The following is a 19,611-nucleotide window of genomic DNA, read 5'->3' on the forward strand; positions in this document are numbered from 1 at the left end:
TATATATATATATATATATATTGTTGTTGTTGTTGTTGTTAAGTGCTGTCGAGTCGGTTCCGACCCATAGCGACCCTGTAAAGGGTTTCCGATATAATATAAAAGCATCTGAAAAGTTTCATACTAACAGGATTTCCTGTTAGTATAGTTAGCTTGTTATTTAACAAACTCCCCATAGATTTATATAAAGAACTGAATTGCTTAAGGACAGATACTTCTTTCCTGATACTACCAAAAGGTAGTTTAATTTACTTTTAAGAAGTTATCATGATATTTGCAACTTACTGAAATTCCTAATTGTTATCACTCTTTAATTCATCATGTTATCAAATTTAACCTATTCAAAGGCTCTTAACAACAACAAATTACTACTTTTAAATATTATTTTCTGCTATTATAAATCATTTGCCAAATCAACATTTTCCAGGTATATAATTTAGTGATATCAGTGTATTATTCACGTTTTGTTAACTACAATTCAAATTTCCCATCACTAAAGACAAACACTAACTACTTCCTCAACAATGGCTCTCCCACCCCCTGCCCCACTCCTGGTTCTGATAACGTCTATAGAGTTGTTGTTGTTAAGTGCCATTGAGTTGGTTCTGACTCATAGTGACCTTGTGTAGGGTTTCTAAAACTTTTAAAATCTTTGCGGGAACAGAAAGTCTCATTCTTTCCACCATGGAGTGGCTGGTGGGCTCGAACTGTAGACCTTGTGGTTTGCAGGCCAGTGTTGATCATGTGGAGCTTATTGCATGTGCTCTGGTCTATAGAATAGATTCTTGGAGATGGTTGAAAAGTTTTGCTCATTTTAAAAGCTCGTGATACATAATGCCAGAGATGGCTATGCTGGTAGATTTCACTCCAAGAACTTGTGCCCCACTAACACTGACTGGATAGCCTGGAACTTAGGGTTTTAAGTCTTTGCTAACCTAAGATGAGATAGTATGTTGTTTTCATTTTCATAGGCTATTATTCATTTCTTATTTGTGAACTGATTTTGCACGTCTGTGTCCTTTGTCCACTCTCCTTTACGTCTTACCTGAATCATTATATCTATACAGGAGTCCAAATCCCCAACTTGTAGCTTGTTAGTGAGGCCTTGCAGCAACGTGTAAACAGTAAAAGTTAGCACATGGACCTAGAAGTCAATAATAAGAAGTCATAGTAAGAATATGAATGGTTATGAATACCATACTCAGAAAACATCACAAGATCAGTAAGGAATATTGCAAAGCCACTGAGAGGAGAAACTTGGATAAATGACACATATTTGTATTGTTATCTAAAATCCTTCAGCTAACCAATCACTTTGAATGAAAGATGCTTAGAAAGACATTACCATGCTTAGGCACTATTGTTACAGGAAACTGGGCCAGTGATTTATAAAAACTTGCGAATTAAGAATTTTGGCAATGTCGAATGCAATTACTGCTGGAATATAGTGTTATGGAGCATACATTTCTGTGCCTCAATGATACCCTTAGCTCACATTTACTGAGCGCTTATGATGAGCTAAGGCACAGTCCTAATACTTCACTTGTATCACTGCATTTAACCATCACCAAACCTCGTAGTTGCTGTGTGAGGGGGCTTCAGAGAATTGGTGTTATATGAGTGGGCTTCACAAAATTTGTGGAAAAATTCCACCGTCTTTTCATGCCATCTTTCGAAGCCCCCTGGTGGTGCTATTGGATGAGTGCTGGATTGTGATCTGAATCCTTCAGGACAGCGAAGTCTGTGCTCACATTGCAAGCCCAGTGCTCAGCACATCACCTGGCACTAAGTAGCCATGACATAGAAACAAAAGAAGTAATCAAAGTGGTCAAGAGAACAGACTAAAAACATGCTGATAGGGGCTCTGGTTCCAGGTAAGATGGAGACAGTCTACTCCTTCCCATCTCTCCTTCTGAATGTGGCTGTAAACACTGGATCAGATGCATGAAGCAGCTCTAATGGCAAGAAGTAGTGGGTATATTGGCAATGAACACCAGAGAGCACTAACTCAACTACCCAGGAGTTTACCATTTTTCTCTCTGGCATTCTACAGCCCACATGGAAGACACAAATAAGGAGTCGTCTTTGATTCTGGCACAAAGATCAGGAAAGGGGAACATATAATGCTCCAGAGAGTGGAGAAATCCCCTGGGGCTTTTTCCTCTTTCTTTTCTTCATTCTCCTGTACCCCAGCCCCCAGCCTGGTAGTGGGTGGTGGCAGGAACCAAAACTGGGGGAGGGGAAGCTTCTGCTCTCTATCCAGTGGAAGTGCAGCTCCTAGAGGGTGAGCCAACCCTTGTCTTTTTTCTCTTTCTCTGTCTCCCCCGCACTTGACCCCAGGTACAAGAATTGTATGGTGTACAGGGAAGAAGTAAAGCTTCAGTTTTCTAAATGGAGGACTAAAACAAATGGTATAATCCGAAGTATCAACAAATAAATGTGTAAAACATAACCAAATGAAAATTTTAGACCTGAAAACCACAACTGGAATGAGAAAGTCACGGGATGGGCTCAACAGCAGAATGGAGACTGAAAAAGGGAGGAGGCCAATGAACTGATGAAAGATCAATAGAAATCATTAGGTCTAAACAACAGAGAGGAAGGAAACACAAAACAAAACAAAGCCTCAGTGACCTATGGAATAGTAATGAAGGTCTAATGTTCATTTCACTGAAGTACCAAAAAGGAAAAGAAAGTATCAACCCATTATCTAGAGGGGAACAGCAATTCTAATGACTGGAGTACTCATCACAAGGCCAGAGAGCAGTAGTACAACATTCTTAAAGCACTGAAAGCAAAGAAGCGTCAACAGAAAAATTCTTATAACCAGTGAACAAATAGCCTCAGGAAGGAAGGTGAAATGCAGACAGATGAAGGAAAACTAAGAGAATCTACTGCGAGATGCTCTTGTCATTGGTAAGTGCTAGTGAATCATTTGCAACTCACAGCCATCCTGTATAGGGTTTCCGAGAAACGTCTGGTGGGTCTGAACAGCTGACCTTGTGGTTAGCAGTTCCATACTTACCCTATAGCTCCCCACCAGTAATTCAGAATTGCTCTACAAGACGGCTATAGAAAGTTCTTCATATGGAAGAGAAGTAATGCTGGAAAGAAACTTGGACACCAGGAATGAAAGAAGAGCTATAGAAATGGTACATAGCTGGATAAGACAAAGACCTGTTTCCCCTCTTGAGCTCTTTAAAATGTTCGACAGTTAAAACTTAATAATACTGCCTCATGTAAGTTTCTGTAAATGGAGATGTTCTGTATTAAAGCAATTACAACACAAGGATCTATATGGAGGTAAGATTTCTACATTTCACTTGAAGTGGTACAATACTGATTCTAAATAGACTTAGAGAAGTCACGTATATATGGTCAACCCTAGACCAACACAAAAAGAATTAAACAAACAGATATAGTCAAGATGTTACTGACAGATTCAATGTATTAACCTTATAACCTATAGAAAAGAAACCTTACCTTTCAACAAATCGGGACCTAAGGAATAAAGCTAACTACCATCGAGTCTTGGCTGGGTAAAAGAACCAGCTGCAGTGTTTCCCACACTTTAAATCATTTGGGGACCTTACTAAAATGCAGATTCAAATTCTGTAGGTCAGCTGCAGGGCTTGAGAGTCTGCATTAGTAACAAGCTCCCTGTTAGATGCTTCTGGTGCTGGGATCTCAGCAAGGAGCTAGATATCAGGCAACTTCGAGGTATTTGATATTCCACCTTGCATTCATTCTTATTACAGTTAGGTTTCCAGCTCTTAAAACAACATTAATGTGTGTATGTTTGTAATTATTCACAGTGGGACACTACAGGCAACAGACTCAATAAGGATTTTATTAAAAAGAAAACACAAAACATGATATACAGTGATTTTTGAGAAACAAAGACAAGTTGTGTAAACCAGGTCTATAAAGATCTTAAACATCATACCTGGTAGCCACGGACAAGCGTCGTCTGCAACTCCTTTAAAATATACTGGAGGTAGTGCACACCCAGATCCTCGAGAATCTTTGTGAGAGTGCTGCGTGCAATGTCCCTGATTTCCTGTGCTCTATTCTTGAGAAGGGCACACACTTTCAGCAGAATACTGGGGAATTGAAACCGCGATTAATCAGATAAACAGACACAAATAAAAACATACATATCCCTTTATCACTCAATTATTCACAATCCAAATTTCCTACTCAGGATTCTAAACCACAGCAATAGTGACCCTCTTCCTAACAAAGGAGCTTTATGAAGAACGAACTGAGTTTCACTGAACTTGTCTGACATACCTTGGAAGATTTGTTTCCATCACTTCTTGTGGAAGAGACTGCATTAGCTTAACCATGGCAAAAGCTAATGGAACGCGAACCACTTCCTCATCATTCACCACCTTTGACTTGATCAGCTTGTGCTCTTCTTCTCTTTTGGTCTGTAAGAAAGGTTTCAGTTAAACCAAAAGAAAAAGTAGTATTTGATGGACCTCCCAACAGTGGCTCCTTCCACTGGAAAGAGCTTTTTTAATGTTTCCTTAGCACATTTCTAAGTTAAATATCTGTAACCAGCAACTAAAATCAAACAATGTAAGAACTGTATAAAGATTATAAAAATGGTATCAATAAGAATGTTCTATTTTAAAAAGGAACAACTAGAAAAAAAACAAAGCTATCTTTCACTGGTGTGACCAAGATTGATACTAAATATTTACAAAGTATGTAACATTTGTATCAATTTGGGACATCAATGTTTCAGTGACATACATTTTGTCCCAAAGAACAAATGATTTATTTGTTGATATACAAGAAATACACAAATTCTATTTTCCCACGAACTTTTTGAAGTCTCCTTGAATAAACACGCAAGCTGTATACCAATAAAACGTATTTATAAAGCAATCCATGGGCTAGATTCAGCTCACAGAAAAGAAAAAGGCTCTGGATATATGAGAATGTGTTGTTAAAATGTTATCCCTGTTAACCCAGGGAAAGATGAATTCTGACACAGAAAAAGAAAGATACTGTAATTTTTAATGGCCTGTTTTAGAGATGGGAGTCACTTTAACATCTACTTTCTCTACAGGGATTGCTGTTCTTACTATTAAGTGCCGACTCATAGCGACCCCGTATACGGTTTCCAAGGCTTTACATTTTCGTGGGAGCACAGAGCCTCACCTTTCTCCCATGGAGTGGCTGGTGGACTCAAACTGCAGATCTTGTGGTTCCAAGTCTAGTGCTTATTGGATATGGAACCACCGTGCTTGTACTTTGGAGCTAGAAAACCATCTATCAACCACAACAAATTATAATGAAGCAGGAGTATTACTGCCAGGCTGCAGCAGACGAGGCTGAGGTTGATGATGCAAGAGAGGGGAGATGCACAGTGAAATACTCAGGTAAAGGGAAATCCAAAAGCTAAAGTGCCAATGAGTAGCAGGTTATAAGGCCGAAAGGGCTCCAACCAAACCCGAGCTCACACAGACCCTCCCTGGGGACCCAGGCATAATGATTACCGTTGATGCCAGACATTTGTGTAGCTTGGGTAGAATATCTCCCATTATGGTTCCTTGGATATTTTTAATTGTTCTTTCCAATTCCTCTTTATTCTGAGGAAGGCAGGATAAGGACTTTGTGGCTAACGCTGCTTCTTCCTTGTCGTTTGATAGATTCTTACATCCATTTTCCTTCTCTTCTCCTCCCTCCTTTCCTCCTTCTTCCAATTCCATGACTTCATGCTCTGGTACCTCAATCACTTCTATTGTGTCTATGTTTAGTAAAGAACAAAAGTCACCTTAAACCAAATAAGGAAAAAATACTGTGTTCAGTAGTGTCTCCCACTAACTTCTGACATCCCATTAAAGACAAAATCTAACCACCAACTACGGGCAAGCACTGTATCTGCTGAAGAAACGGAAGTCAATGAGAAGGTAGGAATTTTGCTCTGTGAGGTAGGCAATGAGGCTCCATCAAACCCACTGTCGTCAAGTCAACTCCAACTACAGTGACCCTAAAGGACAAAGGAGACCTGCTCCTTGGGGTTCTGAGACTGTCAACCTTTAAGGTAACAGGCAACTTCACCTCTCCCCTGTGGAAACAGCTACTGGGTTTGAACTGTTGACCTCATTTGTGTTACAGTAGTTCAATGTGTAACCCACAGCCCCACCAGTGCTCCTCTAATGAGGATTGTTGTTGGTAAGTGATGTTGAGTCAGCTCCAACTTACAGTGACCCTGTATAGGGTTTCCGAGGAGCGGCTGGTGGGCTCGAATCACCAGCTTTTTGGTAAACAGTCCAGTGCTTATCCTACAGCGCTACACCAGAACTCTTTCAATGAGGGCAGATGAGTAAATTGGCAATGATAAAAGAATGGTCTGAGCAAGTCCAAGGTACTAGGTAGGTATGGGAGCACTCCAGGGGAGGGATGTAGGGTCCCAAATGACAGAAAGCTTCAAAGTCCTGTGCTTAGAGACAAGGTTTTGTGCTCTTTTCATGGGCATGGAAATTATAATGACAGCCAACAGTTCTTACATAGAAATCTCCTTTATTCTAAGATTCAGCTTATTAATGACAATCAGGTAGTGCAGTATAGATAGTTGAGCAAGTCCAGACTTGCTTACAAGCATTGTTACCAATTTCACATTCTTTACCTATAAAGTGGAGAGGCATCTGCCTTGCAAGGCAACTGAAGAATTAACTGGGATAACTGTGCCTTACAGAAACGAGAGCTATTAGTTTATTTTGTTTTCTGGCTGTGCAGCTTCAGGAAAGTTTACTTCTCTGAAACTTAAGTTTCCTATAATAAAAACATGAGTTAAAGTTTTTAAGAGGATGAATGAGCTATCTACATAAGCCCAACGCAGAGCATGTGTTCAATCAATGTTTAATACTTCCTAGTCTTGTCAATGAATTTCTTTTTTCTTCAAAACACAATTGTCTTTGATCTGCAATCTCATTTTTTGTGTGTCGATCAACTTTTACTAACACACAGAACCGACAACTAGAAAAGGAAAACTCTTGATGTAACATCAACTAGAACTGTAATTCAGTGATGTGCCTTTATCCTCATTCTCAAGGACAGAGCTCCACGCTGGGTTAGTTAGTTCAGCTCTGAGATGCTGATTAATTTAGGACAATGTCGGTAACTAGAAGATGAGGGCTCTTGGTTGCATTTTAATTGAGATATTCACTTACATTACTTGGCCAATATCTGAAATAATTGGTAAAGAAGTAATTATGGAGAGAAATGCAGGAGAAAAGGTGGATGAGGAATGGGAGTGACTTAGCGCTAAAAGACGGCTTTTAAGATGGAGCACCTGGAACATACTTCCAGTCCAGGCAGACCTGATGTCAGCCATCCTGGGAGTATGGAATCACAGAGGTGACAGAAGTCTATTCCAACTAAGGCAAGAAGTTCTTGTTTCTACAGACTTCCCTAGTGTTTTAGACACTTAGATGCAACCTTTGCAGGTAAGGTATCTTATCTGACATCTTTGCTGGGCAGAATGCAAGACTAGATCATAGTTAAGTCTCATACTGGAGTCCCTGGGAGGTACGAATAGTTAGTATGTTCAGCTACTAACCAAAGGCTGGAATGTAAGACCACCCTCACTAAAGGATGATGCCTTGAAAGAAAGATCTGTAGATCTAGTTCCTAAAAATCCCTAGCTAGCATAGTTCAGCTTTGACAGTGTGACACCAGCCTCAGTAGGACTGGCACAATGGAGGCTGATTTTTATGCTTTATAGACGGTGCGGAGTTACACAAGTTGTCTCTTAAACCAGTGAAACGTGTAACACCCAGATTACTGCTGCTGTTGTTAAGTGTCACCGAGTCAGTTCCAACTCACAGTGACCCTGTATAGGGCTTCCGCAGAGCAACTGGTGAGCTTGAACCGCTGACCCTGCAGTTCAAAGCGACCTGGCAGTCCGGTTCATTAACCCACAGCACCACACCAGGACTCCTTCTTCACATTCTTTACACTGATGTAATAGTTAATTAATTATTTACACAGAAATCCAAAATCCAATTTTAGGATTTCTATGTAAATAAACGACAGTACAGATCTTTTTTCACAAATACAATTTATACTGGCCTTCTTGCTAGTTAAATTCGAATATAAGTTAAGTAATTTGAATATAAGAATATTCAAACTATTCTTTTGACTCATTCATGGCCAGTGCTATAAGAGCAGAAAAGGGAATAAGTTGAATTTTGCCATCTTTAACTCAAGAACACAAATTATCCAAGAAGAGGGTAATCTAGTTTTAAAAACTTACTTTCTTCATTCTGAATTTTCCCCATTTGTTCTTCAAGAGTTTTGTAGTCAAAGTGGAATGCTTCTAATACTATTACCAGCAAACTGTTAAAACAGAAATGCTCATTTGATTAATAATACAATGTGACTACAGAAAGGACAGAACTCCATTCAGAGAATTTAAAGACTTACAGACATTAAAAAGGATCACTTCTAGGTATTTTTTTTTTACTGTAACAGGCATAACCATAGCTTCACTCATACAGGGTCAAAATAAATTGAGATTGTAAAAATATTCAGCCAGAGAATAATTTTAAAATTCGATTTTCAAATGTAAATAAAACAAAATTAAGAAGTTTGACCATACCTGACACCCAACTTTTGATTGATCTGTCCTGTACATAAGACGTGAATGAAATGTTTCAAGTAATATATGTAAGCTGACCAAGAGAGATGCTTACACACAGCTCCAATCACCTCAGTGGCAGCAATGGTTATATTTTCATGCTGCAAAACAAACCAAGAGCATCAGCACAGCACACGTATTTGCTGAGAAATACAGAGCAGTAGGTGAACAGCAGTTACAGAAAGGAAAGAGAGATTGCTCGAACCATACTCGTCTTTGCCTAACCCCATGAGCTGGAATCGACTTGACAACAAATACCAACTGGCATTAACAATGGAGTCCTGGTGGGGTGCTGGAGGTTAATGCACTGAACTGCAAAACGGTTTGAACTGCAAGGTTGGTGAGTCAAGCTCACCAGCTGCTCCTCAGAAATCCCACATAGGGTACTCCACGGCACTTAACAACAACAACAATTACACTTGTATCACAAATCCTAAACTGGTTGAAATTACTGGCTTTTTAAACTGGAATTTTACAGAACAGTCTTTTACTCACTTAGATCATTCTTTTAAATATATATTTTTTAATATCTTGAAATAACACAGGAAACCTACCATTGTACAAGGTCATGTAATCACAACATAAATTTAAGTCATAAGCCCTGATATTACAATTAAGAGTTCAATTTCTGTGATCTTTTAACATGGCCTTTCACATTCAGCTATTTAATCAATAAATATTTATCTAGTCTTTACCATATGCCAAGTAAGGGTTAAGAGAGCTCTGCGTTCCAATCCCAGCTCTGATTCGGCGTGTCTTTGAAAAAGCTACAGAACTTCACTAACTCTCAGTTTACTGTCTCATAAGTAAGATCAGGTGCTAGCCTAGAAGGTTGGGCTGTTGTAAGGATGAAGACTATGCAGTGATCCTGCTGGTTAGTGGAGATTATCAGAAGTCCTGTGATATACTAATTAAAGTAAGCCTTCTTAGTAATGTGATCATTTCTGAGAGAGAAAATACTTTGTGGCTAGCCTTTTGTGAGTCAGTAATAATACTACTACTAACAGTCAACATTTATAAATAATTGTCGTTAAGTGCTTTTGGTGGTTTCTGACTCATAGCAACCCTATATAGGGTTTCTAAAGAGTGACTAGTGTGTTTGAACCACCGACCTTGCAGGCCAGTGCATTATCCTGCAGTGTTACACCATGATTATTTATATATAAATGTGTTGTTAAGTGCCATCGAAATGGTTCTGACTCATAGTGACCCTGTATAGGACTTCCAAGGAGTGGTTGGCGAGTTTGAAAAACTAATCTTGCGGTTCAAACTGACCTTACTGTCCAGCACATTAACCCACAGTGCCACCCCAGGACTCCATATAACAGCCACCATTTATATAGCATATACATATGGGGACCACTTCTAAGGGATACTGAGCTATTCAAAGCCTCTGATTACTGCGACAGCATCCGCATGGATGACACCAACCCCAGCTACACTGTGGAAAAGGGTTTCCCCTGGTGCGAGGAGAAGTTTGCTGGTGTCCAGATTCAATGTCCTACCTTGAGCATTTTCTCATCAAAAATTGGAGTCATGGCATATGGCAGGATATAGTTTTGAAGAGATTTAGAAGACAGCACAATTTTGCCTTCCATTAGTTGATTTGCCAGTTTCTTCATGGATCTTGCTCTTCTGTGAATCTATGAGTTACACAAAATATGATTACTGAAAAAACCCCATCTACAACCAGCTGCATTTCAGCACATGCTCTCCTTCCATAAAAGATGAAATAAAACACAGTCCAAGTGTTACATGAGCAAACACCTGTATGATGGTTTGCTTCCAGAGACATAATCCATGGCATTTGTATAATGATGGATTCTAAAGCATTTACACTTTTCAGGAAAAGGCAAAGAAGTGTGACACCATGATTAATTATGGCTTGTGATACCACCGAAGAAATCTGGACCCAGGAGGTGATCATCTTATAGACCCTGATATAAGAGGCTATAGACTTTTTTGTAAGTTAAAATGCTGTCCCATTAAGTGGGTACCAACTCAGAATGACTCTGTACAGGGTTTCTGAGGAGCGGCTGGGGTTTGAACTGCTGACTTAGTGGTTAGCAGTCCAGTGTTTATCCTATAGTGCCACACCAAGACTCCTTTTTAAATAGGCAGAATTGGTTGAAATGCCTGGCGGGAAGAAAGTAGAACTGTGTTTTACCTGGATATGCTTCATGTTCTCAAAGAAGTCCATTTCTGGATCGTGGTAATCAGTAAGCTGTACCAAGTCTTTAAATTCCGGTTGGTCTGGAAAGGTTTGAATTAAACAGGAAAGCAGTGTGGTGTAATCCTGTTGAATACTCTGTAAATAACAAATAGAGAAAAAAAATACATATTTTTTTAATTTTAAATTTCTTTCCTAGATAATAACAACAACAATAATAGTAAGACACCCAAATTTAAAGACATTAGTTTTTAAAAATTACAATAGTTGCACTGTAAAAAGTCTAACAACTATATAAAATCAAGTGATTGTGTTTCCTATCCACTCAGACTACCCTATTAAAGTTTGGTGAATATTTATTTCCAAAATCAAGTATTTTAATGTACTAAGTCTGACTATTAAAAAAAAAAAGTGGAATAGCAGAAAAAAAAGAAAAGAAACTACCCCTCACATATTAGTACTTTAAAGACAAATTTACAACTGCAAATGCCATTACCTCGGTCTTGCTCCTCAACCCTTTCCTCAGTGCCTCCAGGAGACAGCGATGAACGATTTCTCGATAGTCTTTCTCTGTGAAGTTCAGAGCGGCTAACCTTTTGATGATACTCATCAAGCACACACTGGCGTTATCACTTAGAGACATGTCTCCTAACTGGACATAAGAACATGCAGCATTGTTTCCCCATGAGAGAGTGTTAACAAAACATTTCCCACGGCTCTGTGACAAATCACTACTCAGAGTGATTTGTTTACTTTACATCTCTGTACGGTTGTGAGTAAGGAGCTCTGCTAGTGTAGTGGTTATGAGTCGGCTGCTAATCTCAAGGTCAGCAGTTCAAAACTACCAGCAGTTCCATGGGAGAAAGATCAGGCTTTCTGCTCCTATAAAGATTTACAGCCCCAGAAACCCTAAGCAGGGTCACTATGAGTCGGAATCAACTCCATGGCCCACCACCACCACCACCACCACCACCAGGGTTGTGAGTAAGGTCACATAGGATTCTGAGGAACCAAGCTTACTAAGAAGTATCACTGAATTTCAGAACGTGCTACGAAATGTTCCGTTAGCTTTAGTGGCCCAAGCAAGCCAACAAAGGAGTCACAGACACGAGTTTTCAAAAGTCACATTTCAGGTCATCACTGAAAATGACTTGACAGGTGGTGTGTCTACTTCTGGGTAGAAGCTCCAGTTTCTGGGTTGAGGAAGGTGAGTTGTGAGTGAACCAAAGGTGTCACCCACTCAGCCAATCAGGTGGGTGATTTTGAATTCTTTTATGGTGAAATTTAACATACTCTATGAAGAATGAACTCCAAACTCCTTAACATCAGATGAATCATTGTAAATCGTCCTAAATTACTGATGACATGAACCCAAAGCAGACCCAATGGTGCTGAGTCAATTGACACTCTCCGAGACTCTCCATCTTTACAGCACACAGCCTCATCTTTCTCCCGAGGAGCAGCTGCTGGACATCAGCTGCTAACCTTGCAGTTAGCAGACAAAGGCCTAGCCACAGCACCACCTGGGCTCCTTGCTGATACCACTAGGACCTGGGTTTTATTTTTTCCCGTTTGCAGTCTTAATTCAGCAACATGACACAGTAGTCCAAATCCCTTTATTTCTACCATATCTTTAATAAAAAAGGACAAGCTTTCAAATAAAATCTGACAGGTATGTAACTATTTTGCCCAGATAAAATGCATATACCATCAACGTCACCTTTTTAAAGTATTCACACCAGTGGTTGTTAGAATACCGACAAGGCTCTACAACCATTTCCATTACCCAGTTTTACAATATTTTCATCATTAGCAGTCCTCCCGTTCCTCGCTTATTGTACCCAGGCAACCACTCCTCTAACTACTTTCTATTCTTATACAGAATTCTTTGGCTCTTTTTTTGTTTTAAGTTTTCATTGTGGATTGAGTGAAAGTTTACAGGGCAGGTCATCAGGTTTACATTCAACAAATCATACGATTTGTTTCATCACAAGGATTACAATCCCCTCCATGCACTATTTCTCTCTATTCACTGTAGCTCTTTTTTTTTTTAAAATACACTGAGGCACTTTTTGACTCTTTAAAGTCGTTCCCCAAACAATATTTTATTAGGAAAACGTGTCTTTCAAATCATGAGAAAAACAGTATCTTTGTAAACAACATATTCTACAACTAAAAAACATGTTTTGTACTAAAACCCTTGTACTCCCTCAAAAACAAATTTAAAACACCTTTGTAGAAATTCAGTTGTGAAATTATACTATCAAAACAATAAACAGTTCTTTTTTTTTTTTTTTTCCTGTAAAGACTTACCTCCAGATTATAGAAACAATTATGCATAACTGGAATTAGGAAATTCACATCTACGGTTTGCATTTCTTTAATGTAAGATGTGATGGTCTGGAACGTTGAGAAGCGAACATCAAAATTGATGTCATCAAGATGTCTTTGATCAAAGGCGTTAAGCTACAAAAAATATCATTACAACCAAAGAAATTAAAGATGTGTAAATGTTAAAGAAATGTAAATGATAATACCTTTGAAGCAAAAGAGAGAAATTTTTTTTTCTTACCTTGACAACATCAGTAATGTACTTCAATCCACTCTCAAAATCAGAAAGATGCTACAAAGAAAGAAAGAACTGTATTATTAATGAATAAAACATTAATTTTTCTGACGGCATCCTGTCACCTCCCTACCCCCACAAAATTCATAAAGAAACACTTTACTAGCACTAAGAAAGCTACTAATTTGTTTTATATGCTAAAGTTAGTTACTAAGGAAAGGGATGATTTGGGGGTCAAAGTAATTACTGCAGACCTGGAAAACTGCACAAAGCAACTGTCTTGACAACTTGTTCTTAATAACTGAGAACAGTCTTGCTAGAGGCTTGAGGAAGCTTGGAGGGTCCAAGCAATGCTTTAACAAGTTTTGCACTGTCACCAGAATGTCAAGCTCTGTTTCCTTGAAAAGGAAAATGAAGAAAAATCATTATTTCAATTATTTATAAAACTGGTTAACTAAAACTTTATTACAACATAGAAAACAATTATGGTTAAGATATGGTACCAAATGCCCAATGATTTCATAGTCTTGTATTTCACATTTTAACTTAACATAAAACCCATGCCAATGTTGACAGCAGTTTCTTCTTTTCATTCTAACAGACACAACACGTGGCTTTGAAACAGAATTTTGTCTAGTTAAAAAACCACCACCAACATGAGCTTGGAAAAGAATAAAACACACTTCCGGTAGTCTTCAGATTGTGGTCTTTTAAATTGAATTACTAAGTGAGAAGACATGCAACCACTGAGGTGTTCTAAATGAGCTTGTGTTACTGAAGAACCAAGCTAGGATTTGGAAATGTTTATCACAAACTCTTAGCTACCTCTGAATATTAAAAGCTTGCCTTTTTATTCAAGTTTTGCCACTGTGATCCATATTTAAGATGATGTAATGTATTTCTTGGATTCCAAATTTATTATTGATTACAGTCAGAAAAAAACAATGAGCATACCCAGAAATGAATTAGAAGCTAAACAAATAAAAGGACTAAACACCCATCTCGACCCGTTTCCCCTCTCCATTTCCAATTTCGTATGTCTGTAAAATGCCCTTTAAGTTCTTTGGGACAAATGTTTTATAGTAAAAGTACTGTTCACAAACACAAATAGACCCAGTGATAAAGTGCCACTTCAAAGACAAAGTAAATGCCCTTGTACCTGAGGAATATTGGCTCGGTGGAGAAAGGGAAGGAGAAGTGTAATAAGTACAGAACTCTGTTCTTTGTCTTTCATAAACTTGCTGATCCTAAAGAAGGAATAATATGGTTTTGTAAGGAAGATATGTAATTGAAGAGTATTTACCTAAGAAATCACACTTACTATAAAATAAAATTATGGACTAAAGAACAGTTTGAACGTTCTAATGGCAAAGTCTTAGGTATATGAGTATGTAGAAAGAGCTAACTCAGTATCAGCCAGTGCTTACTCTTATTTCTCTCCAGTACTAGGCTTACGGCTACTACTTTTATTTCTTTTGCAATATCTGATGGTAGAAGTGGTTCATATTGCTTTAGTGCTATACATGACAGCATTACAATCTGATTTTTTTTTGGGGGGGGGGCAAGGAAAAAACATTTTTCTAAGAGCTGAGACTGTTTCTTAAGTGCTTTAGGTACAATATTTCCATATAATCCTTGCAGTGTAAGCTATTATTAGCTCCCGAGGAACCGGAGACCAAGAGAAATTGATGTCAAATGGCTATTAAGTGGTAGAGCAGATCTCTTAAACCCAGGTCTTCCTGGCACCCAATCACTCATTAGTTTTTCACTACCGCATAACCTGTGATGAAATTTAATGAGTGCATTTCATGTGGCTTCCTATTCTAGATAGCTTAGACATAAAACAGTATAAAAGACTTGGCAGAAAGTTTCAGTAAAGGTTCTAATATATCTTTTTTCTTATTGCTGAAAATAGCATAAAAAATCTTTTCCCCCCCACCAACCAAGTCAACCAGTCAATTAAAATTTAAGCTGGAGTCATTTCTTGCAGTCAGGATTACCCGCCGTGCCCTTTCGAGACATCACCAGGCAACGTTACTGGATCTATTGCCAAACAGACTCTTTGAAATCCCTTGCAAGATCTTCACACTTAAAAATTTAACCAACCTGCTCTTTTTAATTGTTTCTATTAAGCTAAAAAAAAAAAAATTATAAAAAATTATGGAGTCTCATGCAACTCATAACTTTAAACAAAATTTGCAAAGGCTAATAAACAAGAATTCTATTAGTCTACTTAAGAATTTTCAAAGTATGTTCCTTCTAATATAATTAAATGAAAGCAAATGCTATAAAAGGTTTCTACTGAATACTGAAGCAGAAAAATAAGACTCTCCATTAAAAGTGGGGGGCATGTAAAATAACAAAAACCTTTTTAGCTTCAGCTAGGCTCAAACAATGGAAAAATGAGTTACAACTTTTAAAAAAACTAAAACCATGGGGTGGTCATGTTATTTTTGTTTTAAAGTAACAATCTGTCACTTACTTTGAAAGAATGCCAAGTTCCTTGCTGACTTGTGCCCTGTTCTTTTTCTTTTTCACTTTTTCTGCACTTATTGTAGTTTTGCTGAGATACTGAAGAATTACAGGCACATGAGGTAGCAGTAATCTTCCTCCTATCGTTATGGACTCTGGAATAGATATGATGACTGTTGTGATTTTATTAAACCACAATCTTAAAACGTACTCGTATCTCTTCATGACAGACAAAAAAAGTAACAGGAAAATGTTACTAAATTTCAACTCTGAAAATTAAATCACTTTCTTCTTAATCACAATAGCTATTATCACTAGTTAAGTGAAGCTTATTATCACTAATTAAGTGAAGGAGCTCTGGTAGCATAGTGGTTACGAATTGGACTGCTAACCTCAAGGTCGGCAGTTCGAAACTACCAGTGGTTCCGTGGGAGAAAGATGAGGCGTTCTGCTCCTGTAAAGATTTACAGCCTCGGAAACCCTGTGCAGGGTCGCTATGAGTGAGAACCGACTCCACGGTACTTAACAACAATAACAAGTGAAGAATGTATTCAAGAAGAACCCCTAAGACTTCATTTAAAACCATTTTGGTAGTTGTAAGAGCCCTGGTGGCATTGCAGGTTAAGCAGTGCCAACTCACCGCTGCTCCACTGGAAATAGGTGAGGCTGTACGCTACACCACGGAGTCCTGGTATGGCGCTGTGTCTTAATGCACTGGACTGCAAAGTCAGTTTGAACTGCAAGGTCGACCACTCAAGTTCACCAACCTCTCCTCAGAAACCTTATCCAGGGTCACTATGGGTCGGAACTGCCTCAATGGCACTTTACAACCAACAACAACATAATGCTACCATAAAGATTTATTGTCTTAGAAATCCTAAGGAGCAGTTCTAGAGGACATCCTATAGCAATTCTATAGGGTCCCTAAGTCAGAAATGACTGTAGTGGGTAGTAGGTGGCAGTGGTAGCAGAAAAGGCAATGTTATGCTAGGAAGAACTCAGAGACACAGCACTGGAAATCATTTGACAACTTCTTGGAGGATGGGTGAAGCATCCCCAAAAGTAGATCTGAATTCTGACTTCTTGTCAAGTACTGTTGAATCGGTTCCAACCCATAGCAACCCTGTATAGGGTCTCCTAGGAGCAGCTGATGAGCTCGAACCGCCAACCTTACGACTCAAATTGACTTTGCAGCCCAACACACTAATCCACATTGCCGTATCAGAATTCTAACTAGTTCAGAGAAAATCCAGTTTATATAAATTAGTGTTCATTTCTAGAGAAAAGAACAGTTATGTGCACAGGCTAGTGAAGTTAACCTGTTGACCTTTCCCTTTCAGAAGGAATAAGTAGGAACTCAGAAGTCTAGAAAATCATTTGGTTTTTACAAACACACCTACCAGCTACATCTTCTGCTACGTCAGTGTATACACATCCTGTTACTGGCAAGCTCACGACGGTTTCTGTGGGTTCAAAATCTGGAAGGTTAAGAAGGTCATCAGCTATTTCCATCACAATACTAGCTGTGGCTTCTGAGAGATTCTTTGCTGAGAGAATTGCAAAAACATTGGTCAAGATATCACACTCTGGATGCCCAGGTTTCTGCTTAGCCAGAAAAGGGAAATATCTGCAAGAAAAACATTGAAATAATCCTTTTACTTCTGAATATTGTTATTTCTTATAAATGTTCCCCATGAATTTTTATGATGCATTTTAACAGACACACGTTTATGTGCATGTGTTTGTGTGTAGTATGACTGTTGGTAAGTGTCGTTGAGTCTCATCAAACAGTGCCATACCAGGAGTCACTACATATCTTTATATAATTCTGACAAAGTAGCTGCTCCTGTTCCCATTTTACACGTGGTGGATCTGACACTGAGAGAAGCCGACTCTACCAAACAAACAGTGGGACCAGATTGGAAGCCAGGCTTGTGTGGCTACAGTTTGTGCTCTTAATAACTGTGCTGCATGTTGCTTTAAACATTTTCAAACAGAAGGGTGTGAAAGCCATTTTCGATTACTGGCAAAATGGCAGCAATTCAAATCAAGAGCAATCCCAAAGTGACCACCAAACTTTTTTTTGAAAAATGTAACTTGTATAATAATGTACGTTCCTGACAGGAAGAAGGAGCTGCAAGAAGAGATCAAGCCATGTAGGGTGATGATGGTAGATGATGGCAGAACCAGACCAGCTATTCAAACAGTGGTCTGGTATCGTCCCAGATCATTTTGTCCAGGTTTCATTATTGACAGCCTATTTTCATGCTCAAAAGTATCAAAATTTCAATAATAGCTTGTGCGATCACACTAAAAAGTCAGTCTTTTGTAAGATAGAAGACAAAGACTAGCTCTACTGGCATCTGCATTTATACAAATACAAAGTAAAATTCCAGACCTCTGTGTAGGTGAAGAAAGCGTTACAATATCTGATTGGCACTACATAAAGATGGAAGCTCTCGTAGCATAATGGCTACAAGTCAGGCTGCCAACCTTAAGGTCAGCAATTCTAAACTACCAGCCATTCACGGGCGAAAGATGAGGCTTTCTGCTCCCGTAAAGATTTACAGACTCGCGAATCCTGTGCAGGGTCACTATGAGTTGGAACCAACTCCATGGTACTTAAAAGCAACAACAACAACTGGCTACCCAAAATCGGCGGGGGGGTGGTGTGTGTGGTGTGCCTACAAAGGCAAGAAGTGACTAGCTTATAAACTTTCAAGAGGGAGTCTAGATCCAGAAGGTGCGGAGGAAGGTAGAATCTCCACTGAGTAGTATCCAATCTGTCTAGGCAGAACTGATGAAAGGAGATGGGAATTGGTGTCTTATGGTACAATAGTGAATTATTGCTCCCAGAACTGACCATGAGGGTTGGAAATGTAAAGGTAGATATTTTGCAGCAAAAGGAGAGAAGTGGTGGACTTTGTAATCTAGGAGCAGAGGGCCCAGGGACCATCAACTGAGAAGAGTGGAGAGCGGGTCCCTACCCAGAGAAGCAGTGATGGAGGCAGAGATGGAGGCAGAGATGGTGACGTGGGGAGATGGAGCAGTTGGGGACTCTAGATCCAGAGAGGGAGAGGGGCTGTGTGCTGACGACTGGGGGCAGGCTTGCAGGGTATATATACCCTTTGGTTGGTTGATGCATGGAGGAGATTATAACCATGGCAATGAAACGATATACGACAGGATGAATGTAAAGCTAATGTTCTCCCATGTAAACTATCACATAATTCACAATAAAACATAAAAATAAAAAACAACAACATACAAGGATGGGGAGTCCTGGTGTGGGACTGTGGGTTAATGCACCAGACTGCAAAGCCATTTGAACTGCAAGGTAAGCAGTTCAAGCTAACCAGGTGCTCCTTGGAAACCGTATACATGGTCGCATTTAACAACAACATAAAAGGATGGAGCTCTGGTGTGGCACTGTAGGATAAGCACTGGACTGCTAACCACAAGGCTGGCAATTCAAACCCACAAGCTGCTACTGGAAACCCTAAGTGTGAATCAGAACTGACACAATGACATAGAACAATGATATTCTCTAACTGCATTGAAAGTGACTATAGATTATATTATTAGCTCCATGGACTACTTTGAAAGGAGTGCTGGTCATAAAATGGTTAAGCACTCAGTTGCTACCCAAAAGGTCAGTGGTTTGAAACCACTCAGAAGCTCTGCTAAAGTAAGATCTGGCAAATCGCTTCCATAAAGACTATGGCCCGGAAAGCCCTAAGGAGCACT

At 39.1% G+C, this 19,611-nt stretch overlaps 1 protein-coding gene across 1 annotated transcript in view; it reads right to left on the reverse strand.

The window, feature by feature from the left end:
• The window catches only part of UTP20 (UTP20, small subunit (SSU) processome component, homolog (yeast)), a 120,546-nt gene that overhangs the window by 21,488 nt on the left and 79,447 nt on the right, over positions 1-19,611 (reverse strand). The window contains exons 30-44 of the mRNA XM_006871125.1: positions 17,265-17,491; positions 15,875-16,019; positions 14,552-14,639; positions 13,647-13,790; positions 13,399-13,449; positions 13,140-13,292; positions 11,323-11,478; positions 10,824-10,964; positions 10,162-10,299; positions 8,618-8,757; positions 8,273-8,355; positions 5,511-5,761; positions 4,294-4,433; positions 3,947-4,103; positions 1,046-1,144 (exon numbers count right to left, since the gene is read on the reverse strand). Coding sequence (XP_006871187.1) covers positions 1,046-1,144; positions 3,947-4,103; positions 4,294-4,433; positions 5,511-5,761; positions 8,273-8,355; positions 8,618-8,757; positions 10,162-10,299; positions 10,824-10,964; positions 11,323-11,478; positions 13,140-13,292; positions 13,399-13,449; positions 13,647-13,790; positions 14,552-14,639; positions 15,875-16,019; positions 17,265-17,491 — 2,113 coding nt within the window. The remainder of the gene's footprint in view (positions 1-1,045; positions 1,145-3,946; positions 4,104-4,293; positions 4,434-5,510; positions 5,762-8,272; positions 8,356-8,617; positions 8,758-10,161; positions 10,300-10,823; positions 10,965-11,322; positions 11,479-13,139; positions 13,293-13,398; positions 13,450-13,646; positions 13,791-14,551; positions 14,640-15,874; positions 16,020-17,264; positions 17,492-19,611) is intronic.

The sequence above is a fragment of the Chrysochloris asiatica genome, unplaced genomic scaffold (genome assembly GCF_000296735.1).
Source record: "Chrysochloris asiatica unplaced genomic scaffold, ChrAsi1.0 scaffold00160, whole genome shotgun sequence".
Classification (NCBI taxonomy): Eukaryota; Metazoa; Chordata; class Mammalia; order Afrosoricida; family Chrysochloridae; genus Chrysochloris; species Chrysochloris asiatica.